General features: G+C 40.0%; 1 protein-coding gene across 8 annotated transcripts in view; it reads left to right on the plus strand.

The window, feature by feature from the left end:
* Positions 1–13,989, plus strand: part of TRIP12 (thyroid hormone receptor interactor 12) — an 80,662-nt gene that overhangs the window by 32,974 nt on the left and 33,699 nt on the right. For 6 of the 8 annotated variants that reach the window (XM_085069553.1, XM_085069550.1, XM_085069556.1 and 3 more), the window contains exons 3-5: positions 2,392–2,517; positions 3,481–4,280; positions 13,140–13,245. In XM_085069553.1, the coding sequence (XP_084925679.1) occupies positions 2,392–2,517; positions 3,481–4,280; positions 13,140–13,245 (1,032 nt within the window). The remainder of the gene's footprint in view (positions 1–2,391; positions 2,518–3,480; positions 4,281–13,139; positions 13,246–13,989) is intronic. The other 2 variants (XM_085069555.1, XM_085069557.1) reach the window with 2 other exon arrangements.

Here is a 13,989-nt window from a genome sequence, read left to right on the forward strand (position 1 = left end):
TCCAAATAAAATTTAAAAAAAAATTCTCCTCAATTGTGACTCCCCGTTTGTTACGTTTCTAGAGCAATGTTTCTGGAGCAACCTTTCTGCTCAGAAGGTTGTTTGTACCAATAGTTTGATGGATAAAGAAAGCAAAGCAAATGCAAATAGTATTCATGATCCCTAGGTTATGGCTGTACCTTTAATAGTCCACACAAATTGGACATTGGTATGAAAGTGTATTTGTAAAACTTGTAAGAATCTGAAGGTTATAAATGTGTAAGGGGAGGAGCCTGAAACAAGTGGAACCTCTTCAGTGCATATTTTGCATGTATTGCTTTAGCAGTATTTCAGTTGAAAAGTTCTTAAATTATTGTGTTTTGTGAATATCTAAAACAAAACAAAAATCTTTACGGGAAAGTAACCTTTTAAAATATACTTCAGAATAAATGACCCCCTGATTAGTTTAGCTTACATAAACCCCAAGATTCCTGCCAAGTGTAAATTATGTAATAACATCTGTTACTCCCATAATAAAAACATTTCACGGGGAAAATTAAATTTCACGCCTTAATCTTGTGTTGGGAAAAGGAAAATCCAAACACTCAGGATTAGGTGGAACGTTCTCAAGTTTACCTTGATGGAGTTTGCTGTTATGACCTAAAGATCTGTTTTACTTCACTTGCTTTTGATAGTAAACAAGGTTTCTTATGGTATGGTAAATAAAAATTATTTACTGGAGTATGGAGAAGGTGCTGTTAATTTAATCTTTTCAGACTGTCATGCTCTTAGAAAGATGGGCCATGGAAAGTGTTGAATATGTACTATGTGCATTCATCTGAAAAACTGACTAAATAGGAATAATTCAGAAGAAAGCAGAAGGAGGAAAGTTACCAAGAATAACAGTCCTATTCCTGAAGTTTTACCATTTGGACTCTAAGCAAATTAGCATGTGGTTATCATCGGGATGGTTAGACTTGGTACTTGTTTTCTACTGAGAGTCAAGTTTGTGTTGAAATCCTGAAGAGGGTTGTGAAACTTTCTGGTCAGAAGTGTACTTAGCTCTGCCTTTGCTACTAGACTTCTGGCATTTGATTGGAAGAAACTATTTTAAAGCTTATGGAGCTCTTACCACTTCCACTTAGTCTGTTGGCCTAAACTTTGTGGTGTTTGGGGTTACAGGTTGGAGTGAGGACACTTACATTGGAAGTCCATGTTCCTTGCTGTCCCCCATAGCTTTTGAGGATATTTGCAGAGCTCAACTCGAAGGCTAGCTAGGCCTGGGTTAATAGCATATGAACATGTAATCAGCAGTTCTTTAACTTTGAAACATTGCTTCTTTCAGCATTAAAACGTTAAACCACTCTAGTGTTTCAAAGGTTAGTGGTTCTTGGTGCTTCTGTATAGGTGGATGTGCAGTAGGGTTTTCCTGGTGACAGCTGAAGTCAAAAGTGCATTTTATCCAGGGAAGTGCAAGTGAGATGTCTGTTGCCTTAGCAATTATTTATACTGTCCTGTTTTAAATGCTGATGAGCACTCTCTCCTGAGTCTTGCAGATGGTAATTGAGTGGGTTTCAAAGTAAATATGGAATATATGAAGATGCAACTTAAGTCTTAAATTTTATCTATGGTGTATAGTATTATCTTTGTCCTTCAGTCAGAGTTCCTACAATAAACCATTTTTTGCATGCAGCTGAAAGCTGCTTAGAAGACCTCTTACAGCTTATCTATGTGAAACTCGTTCCTGTCTCTGACATCACAAGTTTCCTGTCTCATTTGACTGCCTTCATTGGTGGCATGCATTTCTTCATTACTCTTCTTCAGCTGTTACCAAACAGCTCTCAGTCCTTTGAACTGGTAGTTCTGCAGCCAGAAAGTAACTGGTAGGGTTGAGCTTTCCTACCAAGTGGAGCTGGCTGCATTCCCATTCTGAGCACTTGTTGTTTTTTTAAACTGAAGAGCAAAGATGTAAATACTCATAACTGTATTAGGACTTTATGCATGGAATCTTGAGGTAGATGAGTATGTATCTATTTTTGAGAAGAGGCCTTTGACAGGTGCTCTAGTCTTGTGCTTTAGTGTGCTAGCTTAATGCTTAAGTGAATAATCCAGTAATCTTGCACACCAAAAAGATCTGAATTTATCTGCAAAACTCGGGTGTGAGATGTTTTATTCATTTTAAAATGATTAAATAATTGTGTGCTTTGCAAAACAGTTACACTGGTAGTGGTTTGTAACTGCATCAGATGATTCTTTCGAAATGCTGCTTTAATATTAGGAGCTGGTATGGAAAGGTTTGTAGCTGTAAATTAATATTTGTAAATGGTCCAAAAATAAACAATATTCCACCTGCAGGTCTGTATCTGTATCTTGGAATCCTGATAGCTTTCTGTTTTGACTTTCTGCTGACAGGTCACATTTAGGGCAGGCAAAACATAAGGCACATAGCCCTCCTGAGAGTAGAAAATCTATTTCAAAGACACCCAAAGTGCAGTCTAATACTACTTCTGAGCAGTCCAAGGGACACTTTTCTAAAAGGTAATTGTGCTTCATATTCATATGTTAACCAGTGTTATCTGCACTTCAGAACTGTGTATAATTACTGAGTTATGCAGAGTTCCTATAAAACTTACGACTAATAGATATTTAACTAATCTAGGTATTGCATTCACTGGATATATTTCAGTGTTTCAAAATGTTAGTTTTTTTTTTTTTCTAATTCACCAACTAAGAGCATTCCATCAGTGATGGGGAGGAAATGATTTCTGCATAACTAGTCCTGGAATACTTGCAAGGTCTTTCTCCCCTTCTTCTGCTTCATGTTGGGGGAAGACTGCCTAAGGAGCTTAGAGCAATGTCCAGTATGAATTGAAACATGCAGTAATCTAAAGCAGGCCTGTGCTCAGGGTAATCATCTTGGTATTGCTTGTGTGCTCCTCATATGCTTCCACAATATACACTCTTGGAACAGTTTTTCTGGCATGTAGAAGAGAATTTTGCCATTTTTGTGTGTGATTCACTACATCAAATTAAAGATTGATGAGAAACTATCATTAAGAGCCTTTCTTGAACTAGAATCCAGTTATGACTAGTTATGCATTACTAAACACTCCTTACTCTCTTGTGGAACTTACATTCTCAAACATTCAGTTAATAGCTTCATGGCTTGATTTTTTTTTTTTTGTTTGTGTTTAATCAGTTTGAAATATGTATATAAAAAAAGTAAAATCTGTTCAAGTTATAACGTCCTTTTTAAAAAGGCAGTGCATTGTGCTTTTATTTTGAAATCTGCTTAATTTTTATGCTAGCAAATACGTGCAATATGACTGTTCTCATACAAGCATGTGGGGCTTTTTGTTTGTTTGCTTCAATGTAAACTTAACAGTGTTTCTTACATGCAGTTTCCTTTATTATTAAAGAATGATATTTACCATGCAAAACTCTTACTACTGTGAGGCTTCTTGAGTTCAATGCTAATGCTGTTCCTGCTTACTTCTACAGAGGCTGTAGTTCATCTGCTGTTTTAATACCACAACAAGAAGATCCAGAGAGAGTCAATACTTCAGAAAAGCAAAAAACGGGGCAAGTGCCTAAGAAAGACAATTCTCGAGGAGTTAAACGCAGTGCTAGTCCAGATTACAGGAGGACCAATTCTCCTAGCTCTGCTAAAAAACCCAAAGCACTTCAACACACTGAAACTTCCTTGGAAACTAACAAGCCACATACTAAATCTAAGAGAAGACACTCAGACCAAGAGCAGCCCAAGTCTACACAATTGCCATCAACAAGCAAGGCTCACACCAGAAAGGGTGGAGCTGCTGGTAGCTCCCGAAGTCAGAAAAGGAAAAGGACAGAGAATCTGTCTTGTATAAAGAGTGGGTCATCAGTTGAATCAACTGGCACTGAAGAAAAGTCAGCAAAAGTCTCCAAGCTGGCTTCAAAATCGGTGACCTCAGCCAAAGCTGGGTGTAGCACCATCACCGATTCTTCTTCTTCAGCTTCCACCTCCTCTTCCTCTTCTGCTGTTGCCTCTGCTTCTTCTACTGTTCCTCAGGGTGCCAGAGTGAAACAGGGAAAGGACCAGAGTAAGGCTAGACGTTCCCGTTCTGCATCCAGCCCCAGTCCAAGAAGGAGTAGCAGGGACAAAGAACCGAGTAAAACAGGTGGCTCTTCAAAGTTTGACTGGGCTGCTCGATTCAGCCCAAAAGTCAGTCTCCCTAAAACAAAACTGTCTCTACCAGGCTCTTCCAAGTCGGAGACATCAAAACCTGGACCTTCAGGACTACAGGCTAAGCTAGCAAGTAAGTCGCTCTTTTGTGGAAGAATAAACACATATGTTTTAAAATCAAGTCTTCTAAACAAATACTTCTGTTTTTTCAAGCTGCTTGGGCTCTTCCTAGAAAAATTAACTTTTAGTATGTTCTGCTGAGTTAAGTAAAGCTATGACTGAAACTACTTAAAGCTAAAGCAGACCTTTTAAGTTTAGTCAGTGTTCTGTAAATTTAAGTTGCTTCTGTGTCTTGCAAATCAATTTTAAAAATAAAATACATGCAAAATAATTGGATGTTGTGATGGGGACATATGTTATAAAACACTCTTGATTATATTCCTTTTGTCAGATTCCATCCCCCCCTCACAGCCCCCCATTTTCTTAAGTCTTCTGTTCTGAAGTGAGAATGATAAATGCTGGAAAACAAACAGATCATATGTGGTTTCTTCTTTCAAACGTACTTTCCTGATTTTTCCTTGTTGTGAAAATCTGTGATGTTTAAGAACAGTAATCTTGTAAACCTAGTGTACGTAGTGCTGGGGATATTAGTCACTTTATCTTTTAAGTTGTTCTTACAGAGTATGACTTGTGTCTGGTGCTGAGTTTGAACCGCAGGTACTGTTCTAGGACATGGTCACTAAGAAATATAGGCTGTTTCCAAGCAGAGCACCTGCTTGCTGGTGTGCAGATATGCTTGTAGCTCTGTTGTGTTGAACAATTCTTCTTTTCAGATGTGTTATGCTGACTTTGTGTACTGAATGATTTATATGCTGCATGTATTCTCTATACCTTGATGTAAGAGGTTGGATTTCTAAGCTTGCTTGCTGTTGTTCTTTACTTAGGCATGATCACAAGTAGCTTGTCCCAGCTGGGACACATCCATAGCTAATACTAATAGGCAAAATAATCAAAAGCAACTGGATGTCTTCCTGTATAATCAACATAGGTCAATTAAATTTAACAGGGGTGTTTTGGATAACATGCATGACTGGAGTATTGATTCTGGAATGACCTAACCTAACAGATGAAGAATGGCATTTGAGAAGGAGAGAGGAGTTATTTGCTTTACAGCAAAGGTTTTTTTCTATCTGCTCCGTGATTCAAGGCTACCAGGTGATGAATTCCAGAATCAAAACTCTGAATTTGCACAGCGTGGAAGGAGGGGGAAGTGACAGGTAGCAGTGGGAATGACCATCAAGTTCTGAGCTAAGTCGGGCTATAGGCAATGAAGAAAAACAGGGAGGAGAAAGAATTTACATCAAACAAGAAGATGAAGGCAGAGAGTAATTAATGTCATAAGTTACAAAACTTCATCAAGGAGTAAGAAGAGGAAGAGTGGGATAGCACAGTGTAAGGGGGTGCGTGTTTGTTGAGTATGTTGAAAAACAGTATTGAGAATGTGAGCCTAAACTGTCACTGTACTGTACTGAGAAAGATACTTTAACTTGACTTTCATGTCAAGTTAAAGAGCTGAAGGTGTTTTGTCAAAAGATAAGACATCCAAGTGTATGTGACAAAACCAACTTGGTAGGGAGTTATGCGTGTGTGTATAAAACGTCACTGCTAAGGGGCACAAAGCATGGTAAGAGATGTTCCTACCTGCAATAGAGAATCAAGGTACTTTTTGTAGATGGCATTTCAATTTGAGGGAGGAGAAAAGTACTAACAGGTGATACAAGGAAGTCTAAAATGTGTAATACCTCTTTATTTTACCACAGATTACAGCAAAACTTATTCCAGTAAATATAATTGATCACCAAATACCACTGTAAGAGCTCAGCCTAGAACAGAAGTCTTAAACTATGATATTTTCAAACAGCCTCTGTCTTTCAAATAGTACTCTTTGACAACAGGTTGAAGTGATCTTGGAATCAATAACTATTGTTAGCTTAGCCTTTAAAAAAAAAAAAAAATTATGTGACATACAGTTTCAAACTATTTGGAGAAATCTGAAGTATTGTAACAAAATACACATTTTTGCATAATGCTGGGAAATGTCATGAAAGTATGAAGAAAATAAACCACCAGGGTAGGTTTTTGAGAAAGAATGGGTAGGTTCAAATTTATTTTCTGTAGCAGACCAATAGCCTTAAAGGTTAAGGGAGCAGAAGAAAGTGATGTCTCACTCAAATATTAACACCCTGAAGCTTTCCAAAGCTGGAAGGCAGAGAGTGATCTAGATGAAATTGAGCTGTCCACCCTTCTACCTGGAAACAAGCCCTTAGAAGTCATAGTACTCCTGTGTAGAAACTAAAAGCTTAAACTTGGTAGGCTGTTAGAGAAGTCTGAAATAGGGCCTGCAGAGCTAGTGGGAGATAAAAAAGCAAAAATAACAGCTGAAAAAACTTCAGGAAAAATGACAGGTGGAAATAATTATCCCACTTTGGATAATAAGTGGGATGAGAGGGGAGATTATTCAGGCTAACATTAAATCATAGAATGGTTTGGGTTGAAAAGGATCTTAAAGATCACCTCATTCCAAAACCCCTGCCACAGGCAGGGCCACCTTCCACTACACCAGGTTCTCAAAGCTCCATCTGGTCAGTCATGTCTGTGTAAATGCAGTGCTGTTCACTTCTGGGTGATGCAGATCAAGGAATACAAGAAGTATTTCTAGAGGCTGTGATCTTTGAAGGAAAAATAAGAGCAGCTGGTCTGGCTTACTCTACTGAAGAGAAGAATGAGGAGAAACGTGGCTGCCACATTTGCAGAAGTTTTTCACATGCTGGAGGAGAGCAAGAATACCCTGAAGTTTCTTGTCCAATCCTCCTGGATAAGTAATAGGTGTTAAATCCAGCCAAGGTGACTTTCAGAATGTTAAGCTCTACACAGCAGTCTGCAACAGTGCAGTGACATCACTGGGTGACAACTAGAGAAAATGTTGGAATAATAAAAACAGGTTAGACTAAAAGTTTTTCCACATCTATTTGAGTAGTTGAATATTTCTTCACAGGAGGGAAGAGAGGAAGAAAGCAAGTTGCTCATTTGGCTCTTGTGATTTGACTATTTTCACATCCCTTTCAAGCCATATCTGTTGTAGGGGCTTTTCAAACGTTGCAAATCGGGTCATGTTACTGATTATGTAACAATATAAAATCAAGCTTAATTATGTTTCCATTATTAGGGAAATCTTTGCTGTCCTTTGTGTAGTGTCTGGTGGCCCTTAAGTACAAAGAAGCTGGCAAGAGTGGCTGGGACAGTGCTGAGAGCAGAATAACTTAGAGATAGCTGTCCCTCCTGGGGAAGTCTCTTCCTAATACTTGGAGATTTGGGGGACTAGGGAGGTTATTTGTGAATGCACTGAAAAGCCACATGAACGTAAACACGGAGTATAAATGATATGTAACTCCTGGCTTTGAGGGATTTGGCAGAGGTGAGGGAGAAAAGAGTCAAAAAATAGCTCTGAATTAGTTAATTTGGGATTGTGGGTAACAGTGCTGGCTTGGGTGATGGTAGTTAAAGCCTTGGAGTTGTGGACTTGGGACTGAGGCAGTAAGATGGCTGGCTTGGAAATACTTGGTGTTTAATTGTGGTGGCAGATTGTGTGGGGCTTTAATAAGAGCTGGGGATGTCTGGGTTGGTACTGAGGGAGGGTAATAGTGGAATATTAGAGTGGCAGGAGGCTGTCTTGGCTTCCCCTGCTGCAGCTCTTTTCACCCTATCTCAATTACTGAGGAGAGCAGCTTCTTAGAGGAGCCAATCTGAAGTCTAAAATTCCAGTCTTAACACGTAAATCACTCCTCATTGCCTTTCTGAACTGCAGATGAAGGGCTTTGTAGGTTATGAACTGTGAAAGTTTGAGTAACTTTGTGTTGACTTGGGTGATACATTCAGACTTAATAAGTGATTGCAGCACAGCTGCATTCAGAACTTTTTGCACAAGAAAATATTCCTTAAAATGCTGACGAGTAAACACACTTAAATATGAAGTTGTTAAGATTTTTTAGTTTGATTTGTTAGGCTGTGCTATTTCAGGTTTAGCCTGTTTGAATGTGTTTTCCTTCTGACTCATAAACATGAGTGCTTGGCATGCAAAATAGGATGATGTCAGGGCATAAGCAATATATGTCTGCCATAAGAAAACCTGTGCTTCTGCTTTAATTCTGAAGTTTACTTCTGAAGTTTTTGTAGGTACTGAATGTGAGCTGCTTAAACCTGAACTTTGAGGGGGTTTGGATTAGAGATCATTTAGGTAAACTTGACACCCACGAATCCATGGGCCTTGATGGGATGCACCTATGAGTGTTGAGGGAGTTGGCAGATGTTACTGCTAAGCCATTCTCCATCATTTTTGAAAGGTTGTGGAGAACAGCAGAGGTGCCTGAGGAAAGCCAGTGTCACTTCAAAAAGGGCAAGAAGGACCCAGGAAATTACAGGCTGGTCAGCCTTACCTCCATCCCTGGAAAGATGATGGAAGAGCTCATCCTGCATGTCATCTCTAAGCATGTGAAGTAAAAGAAGGTTATCAGTAGTAGTCAACATGGGTTCACTAAGGGGAAGTAATGCTTGACCAGTCTGATAGTCTTCTGTGAGGGAGTGGCTGGCTGAGTAGATGAGGGGAGAGCAGGGGATGTTGTGTACCTTGATTTCAGCAAGGCTTTTGACACTGTCTCCCATGGCATCCTTATGAGTAACTCAGGAAATGTGGGTGAGACAAATGACAGTGAACTGGGTTGAGAACTGTGCATGGCGGAGTTCAGAGGGTTGTGACCAGTGACAAAATGTCCATTTGGAGGCCTGTAGCAGTGTTCCCAGAGGTCAGCACTGGGTCCAGTCCTGTTCTACTGGTTTATCAGTGACCTGGATGAGGAGGCAGAGTGCACCCTTAGCAAGTTTGATGACACAAGAGTGGGAGGCGTGGCTGATACACCAGAGGCCGTGCTGCCATTCAGTGAAACCTGGAGAAGCTGCATAGGTGGGTGCAGAAAAACCAAATGAAGTTCAAAGGCAGGTGTAGGGTCCTGCACCTGGAGAGGAATAACCTCACACACCAGTGCAGGTTAGGGGCTGAGCTGCTGGAGAGCAGCTCTGTGAAGGGCCTAGATGTCCTGGTGGACAGCAGGCTGTGCATCAGCCAGCAGGGAGCCCTTGTGGCCAAGAAGGCCAACAAAATCCTGGGGTGCAGTAGGAAGAGCACTGCCTACAGATCAGTGGAGTTGATCATGCTGCTCTACTCTGCCTTGATGAGGCCTCACCTGGAGTGGTGTGTTCAATTCTGATCTTCCCAGTTCAAGGAAGACAAGGGACTACTGGAAAAGGTCCAGTGGAGGGCTGTGAAGGTCATGAGGGGACTGAAGCATCTCATGAGTAAAGGCTGAGAGATCTGTGCCTGTTTAGCCTGGAGAAGGCACAGTTTATCAGTGCATACAAATACTTCAAGGGTGGGTGTCAAGAGATTGGGGTCAGACTCTTTTTTCAGTGGTGCCCAGCAGCAGGACAAGCAGCAGAGGACACAGACTGAATACAGGAAGTTCCATCTGAATGTGAGGAAAAACCTCTTTCCTTTTCACCTGATGGTGACAGAGCAGTCGAACAAGCTGCCCAGAGAGACTGTGGAGTCTCCTTTCCTGCAGATACTCAAAACCTGCTTGGAAACAACCAGTGAACCAGCTCTAGCGGGGGGGGTTGGACTAGATGGTCTCTGAAGGTCCCTTGCAACCCAGCCTTTCTATGAGTCTGTGAGAATTGCTCTATGTATTACAGAAACAGTGCTGAATAAACAACTTTGAGAGATGAGCATCAAACCAATTCCTCTGAAAGCTGTTGCTGGCTGTCTGTGGCAGTATGACTGGTGCTTTCCTCCATTAGGCATCCGCAGGGCATCTTTAATCTCATTTTCCTGAACACTGGTTGTGCTCTATTTACTGGTGAATGCTTGCAACTTTTAGCCTCCTGCAACTCCTGAAGACACAGGACTAACTTCAGTTTGGAGCCTGTGCTGGCTATCCCAAATTATAATGACAATGTGAGCAAAAGGAAGAAAGCTCAGTCTGAAGAAATCAATAGTCATGAAGTTATTGTATTGGGAAGGCTCAAAAAGGATTTGCAAAAGATGTGAGTTGCAAGATTGACTTGAAGTTGATTACTTAAGAAGGCTTCTTAAGGGCAGAGTGGCATTGAACAGCAGGAAGGGAACATGATCTGAGGAGACTTTCTTTGCTTTCTTTTTTAGCCTTTAAAATTAGTAGAGGGGGGTGGAAGCTCATTTGTGCCATGGTAGATGCTCAGAGATAGAGAAGTAAAGACTTGGGAGGAGAAACACGTAGAAAGACCTGACAAGTAGAATGTTCTTGAGCAGCAGGAGAAAATGTGCTCAGCTCCTGTGGGTGCTCAGGGTGTGATGTATTCTGCAGCTCACTCACCAGGCAGTAACTGGGTAACTTCGCATTCTCTTCAATTCTCTGAGGTAATTCAGTTTAAAGAGATGGCTCAGCTAATTCTAATGCCACTTATAGAAAAGGAAGACACATTTTATTGCATTGTTGCCCTACTGCTTGATGGTGTCTGTGCTCATCTGACCCTTGTTAAGCAAGCTCAGCTCACCAAACTGGCAGAGTACTAAAACAAGAAAGTGTGTGTCAGATGTGTACATTGTACATCTTGGGACTGGTCTGGGGAAAATAAGACATGAGTGTGCCATGCTGTTAAACAGCAGTAGGTTGTTAAGCCAGCTCTGCTGCTTTGTGAAACTTTTGCCCTTAGCAGAAACCCTACTTTGATACAAGTTAAGGCAGTGTTCACTTACAGTGAATGTGTGGTGTCTCATCAATAGCCCATTACTAAGCTAATATGAAGTTACCTAATTTAGGTCTGACTACTTGAAAATGACTACCCACAGATTTGAAGTAGTGAATGGTGTGCTGACATAAAGGATGAAAATGTGCCTTTTTTCCAGCGAACTCTACTGTATGAAGATGATTAATTTATTCTTCTAATGTAAAGCAAAAGTACATTTCACTTAAAATTTCACCATAGTGTTACAGGTAATCTACCTTTCCATATGTGTTACAGATGAGAAAGTTTATCTGTGAACTCAGAGGGGCAAATACATTTTCCCTGTTGAGTAATACAGTGCTATGCATAGTGCCAATTAAAGCATGCATTTTCTAGTGTAAAATACTACCAACTCTGAGGGAAATTTTGTTGTATCATTGCTAAGTCCTTGAGAAGATTAACTATGGCATGAGATCCTGCTGCAACTGTTTCAAATTATTTTTGTGTTGTATCTCTACCTTATGACATGTTTTCTCCTGTCACATGTACCCCCCCAAGTATTACATATACTGTATGTAAGTAGGTTGAGTCATTGTGTTGTAGTCACTTCAACTTATATTTTTGGTTTCAAAGCATATGTAGTAAAAATGCCATTTCTTTGTGAATGTTTGAAAAAGTTATGTTATATTCTGTATGTACAGACTGTCTGGAAATTGAAGTGACTGGCCTGCTTCAGTTCAGTGCTTCGTGACTTTTAAATTCAGAATGTTGTTGTTTTCTTAAGGTTGTCAAATTTCTTGAGTTGCTAAGCCAGGTGTGTGGTGAATACATGAATATCAGGTTAACCTTCATCTGCATGGAACTGAGCTGCACACAGCATTGTATCTCTGGGTCAAATATGCAGTGTTGTTTGAAAGGATACACTATAGGCCAAAACAGCCATAGCTTTTTAGATCACTTTTCCTTTTCAGTTGAACATCCAGTCAGAAGCTGCATAGTTAGCATTTCATCCCTCAGTACCACAGCTCTGCATTCCTGGAATGTTTTAGGATTAAGGAAGCAGGAGCCAGTTTGATAACTTCTGAACTCAAACACATTGCATGTTAAAGTATGTTTTATTTCTGCTTTGTTGCCAGAAGAGGGAGCAGTGATCTAACTTTCTTTTCAAAATTGTTTACATCTGTTCTAGTAATAATATATCTGAATTTGATGTTATGATGTTCTCTTTTATTTTGTTAAGTTATTGTGGAGGGGTGTGTGTGAGGTCACTGCAATGTCAAACTAGGCCTGATAAAAATTTTTAATTTTCACCCTAAATTACCAGTTTTCTGCTTTGGAAGCTGCCGTGGGATATTTTAAGCTGAGAGTAAGCTTGCTGAGAATGTTGTATTGCATGGGGATGTTGTGTGTTTAAGATTAACCTGGTTCTGTGGTGGGATGTTATCAGAACAATGGCTTTGAAACCTAGAGCAAATTGGTATCAATTGGGTCAGTTTTCAACAGTGCAAATACTTGTAAATTAAACACTGGAACTCCTTTTCTAAAGCCATGAGGATGTGCTTGATTATTTACATCAAGGATGGCCTTCTGACAGTAAGAGGGGCTGAAGTGGTATAGCTGAAATAGGAACACAAATAATATATGTGATAGATCTCAGCGCTGACAGTGCTTGACTCCTGGAGGGGAGCATGGTTCTGATTTAAGACAGTTATGTTTAAGCCATATTAGTGTGAGTAAAACTGTCTAAAATCTGAGATTGCAACCACCACTGGCTTCCCTCTCAAAATGGGAATTTTTTTTCTGTTTACGGCTAAAGCATTATCTTTTAAGTGTTTGAACATGGAAATAATGCACTTGTATCACATAATGTGATATCTGTTTAGCATGAGAAAGATTATCTTCTATAGCTGTAGTGTATAGTTTAGGAAAAGGTGCCTACATAAAAACTTGGAGTATTACTTAACTCAAAATAATGAGTAAAAGTAAATGCCTGACCCTTCCTTTTCCTGGTATAGCAGTTCAGTGTAAGCTGACTAAAATCGATGTGGACTTACTGTGATTCTTACATAGAAGCTGTTCTACGTGGAAGTTTCCTGTATGCAAAAGTTTGATTTCTTTGTAGAACTGCTGTGTATTTAAAGACTGATTTACTCTTAATTCTTTACATATTGCACAGGTCTAAGAAAATCTACAAAGAAGCGCAGTGAATCACCACCTGCTGAGCTCCCCAGTTTACGGCGGAGCACACGGCAAAAGACCACGGGCTCCTGTGCTAGCACCAGGTAAAACTTAGGGAAATGAAACCTGATTACTGCAGTGAGTTGGTATTGATGTCATTTTCAAGCATGAAAATTGGCCTTGTCTATCTTTTAGTTGGCTATTGTAAAAGTAGCTGTAGCTTTTCAGACCTGCTGGATTACTCTACACTGATACCATGGATAGCACATTGAATTTGTCACCATCAGACTTCCAGGAAGTCCCTCAGCTGTGTAGGTGGAGGGAGAGAAACAGCCAAAGCCAGTATCACAAACTTAAGTAATCCTGTCATTAGGGAGGTGTTTAAGATGACAGACAGTAGTGCTGAACTACTTACTTAACACAGACAGTAGTGCTCAACTACTGTCCATCATGAATAGTAAAAGAGATGATTGTTTTGAAAAGTAGGACTTCATGGTACCACATAGGAGTCTGTTTAATGGAGCGCACTGTTAAGCTGACTCAGCTTGTTAGCAGTTTCATCTGAACTGTATGTAAGTACTTAATGTACTTCCTGGTGCAGAGGAGAAGTAGTCCTGAATTAGTAATTTTAAACACCTGGTAGAGTAAAGAGGGGGAGATAGTTAATGTGTCCTGTGATGCAATAAACTTCTGTAGTTGCATATATTCTGGAACTAGATGTAGGAAGCCTTAACAAGCTTTTTTCTTGTTCTAATGCCTAGACTGTGTTTCGTAGTTCCAGCAGATCCTCTTTTCCCTCTTCCACACCGTTTGAAAAAAAACACTTCTGAAGTCTTGATTCTGTTGCT

This window comes from Lichenostomus cassidix, chromosome 9 (genome assembly GCF_008360975.1).
Source record: "Lichenostomus cassidix isolate B80296 chromosome 9, HeHo_3.0, whole genome shotgun sequence".
In the NCBI taxonomy this organism is placed as follows: domain Eukaryota; kingdom Metazoa; phylum Chordata; class Aves; order Passeriformes; family Meliphagidae; genus Lichenostomus; species Lichenostomus cassidix.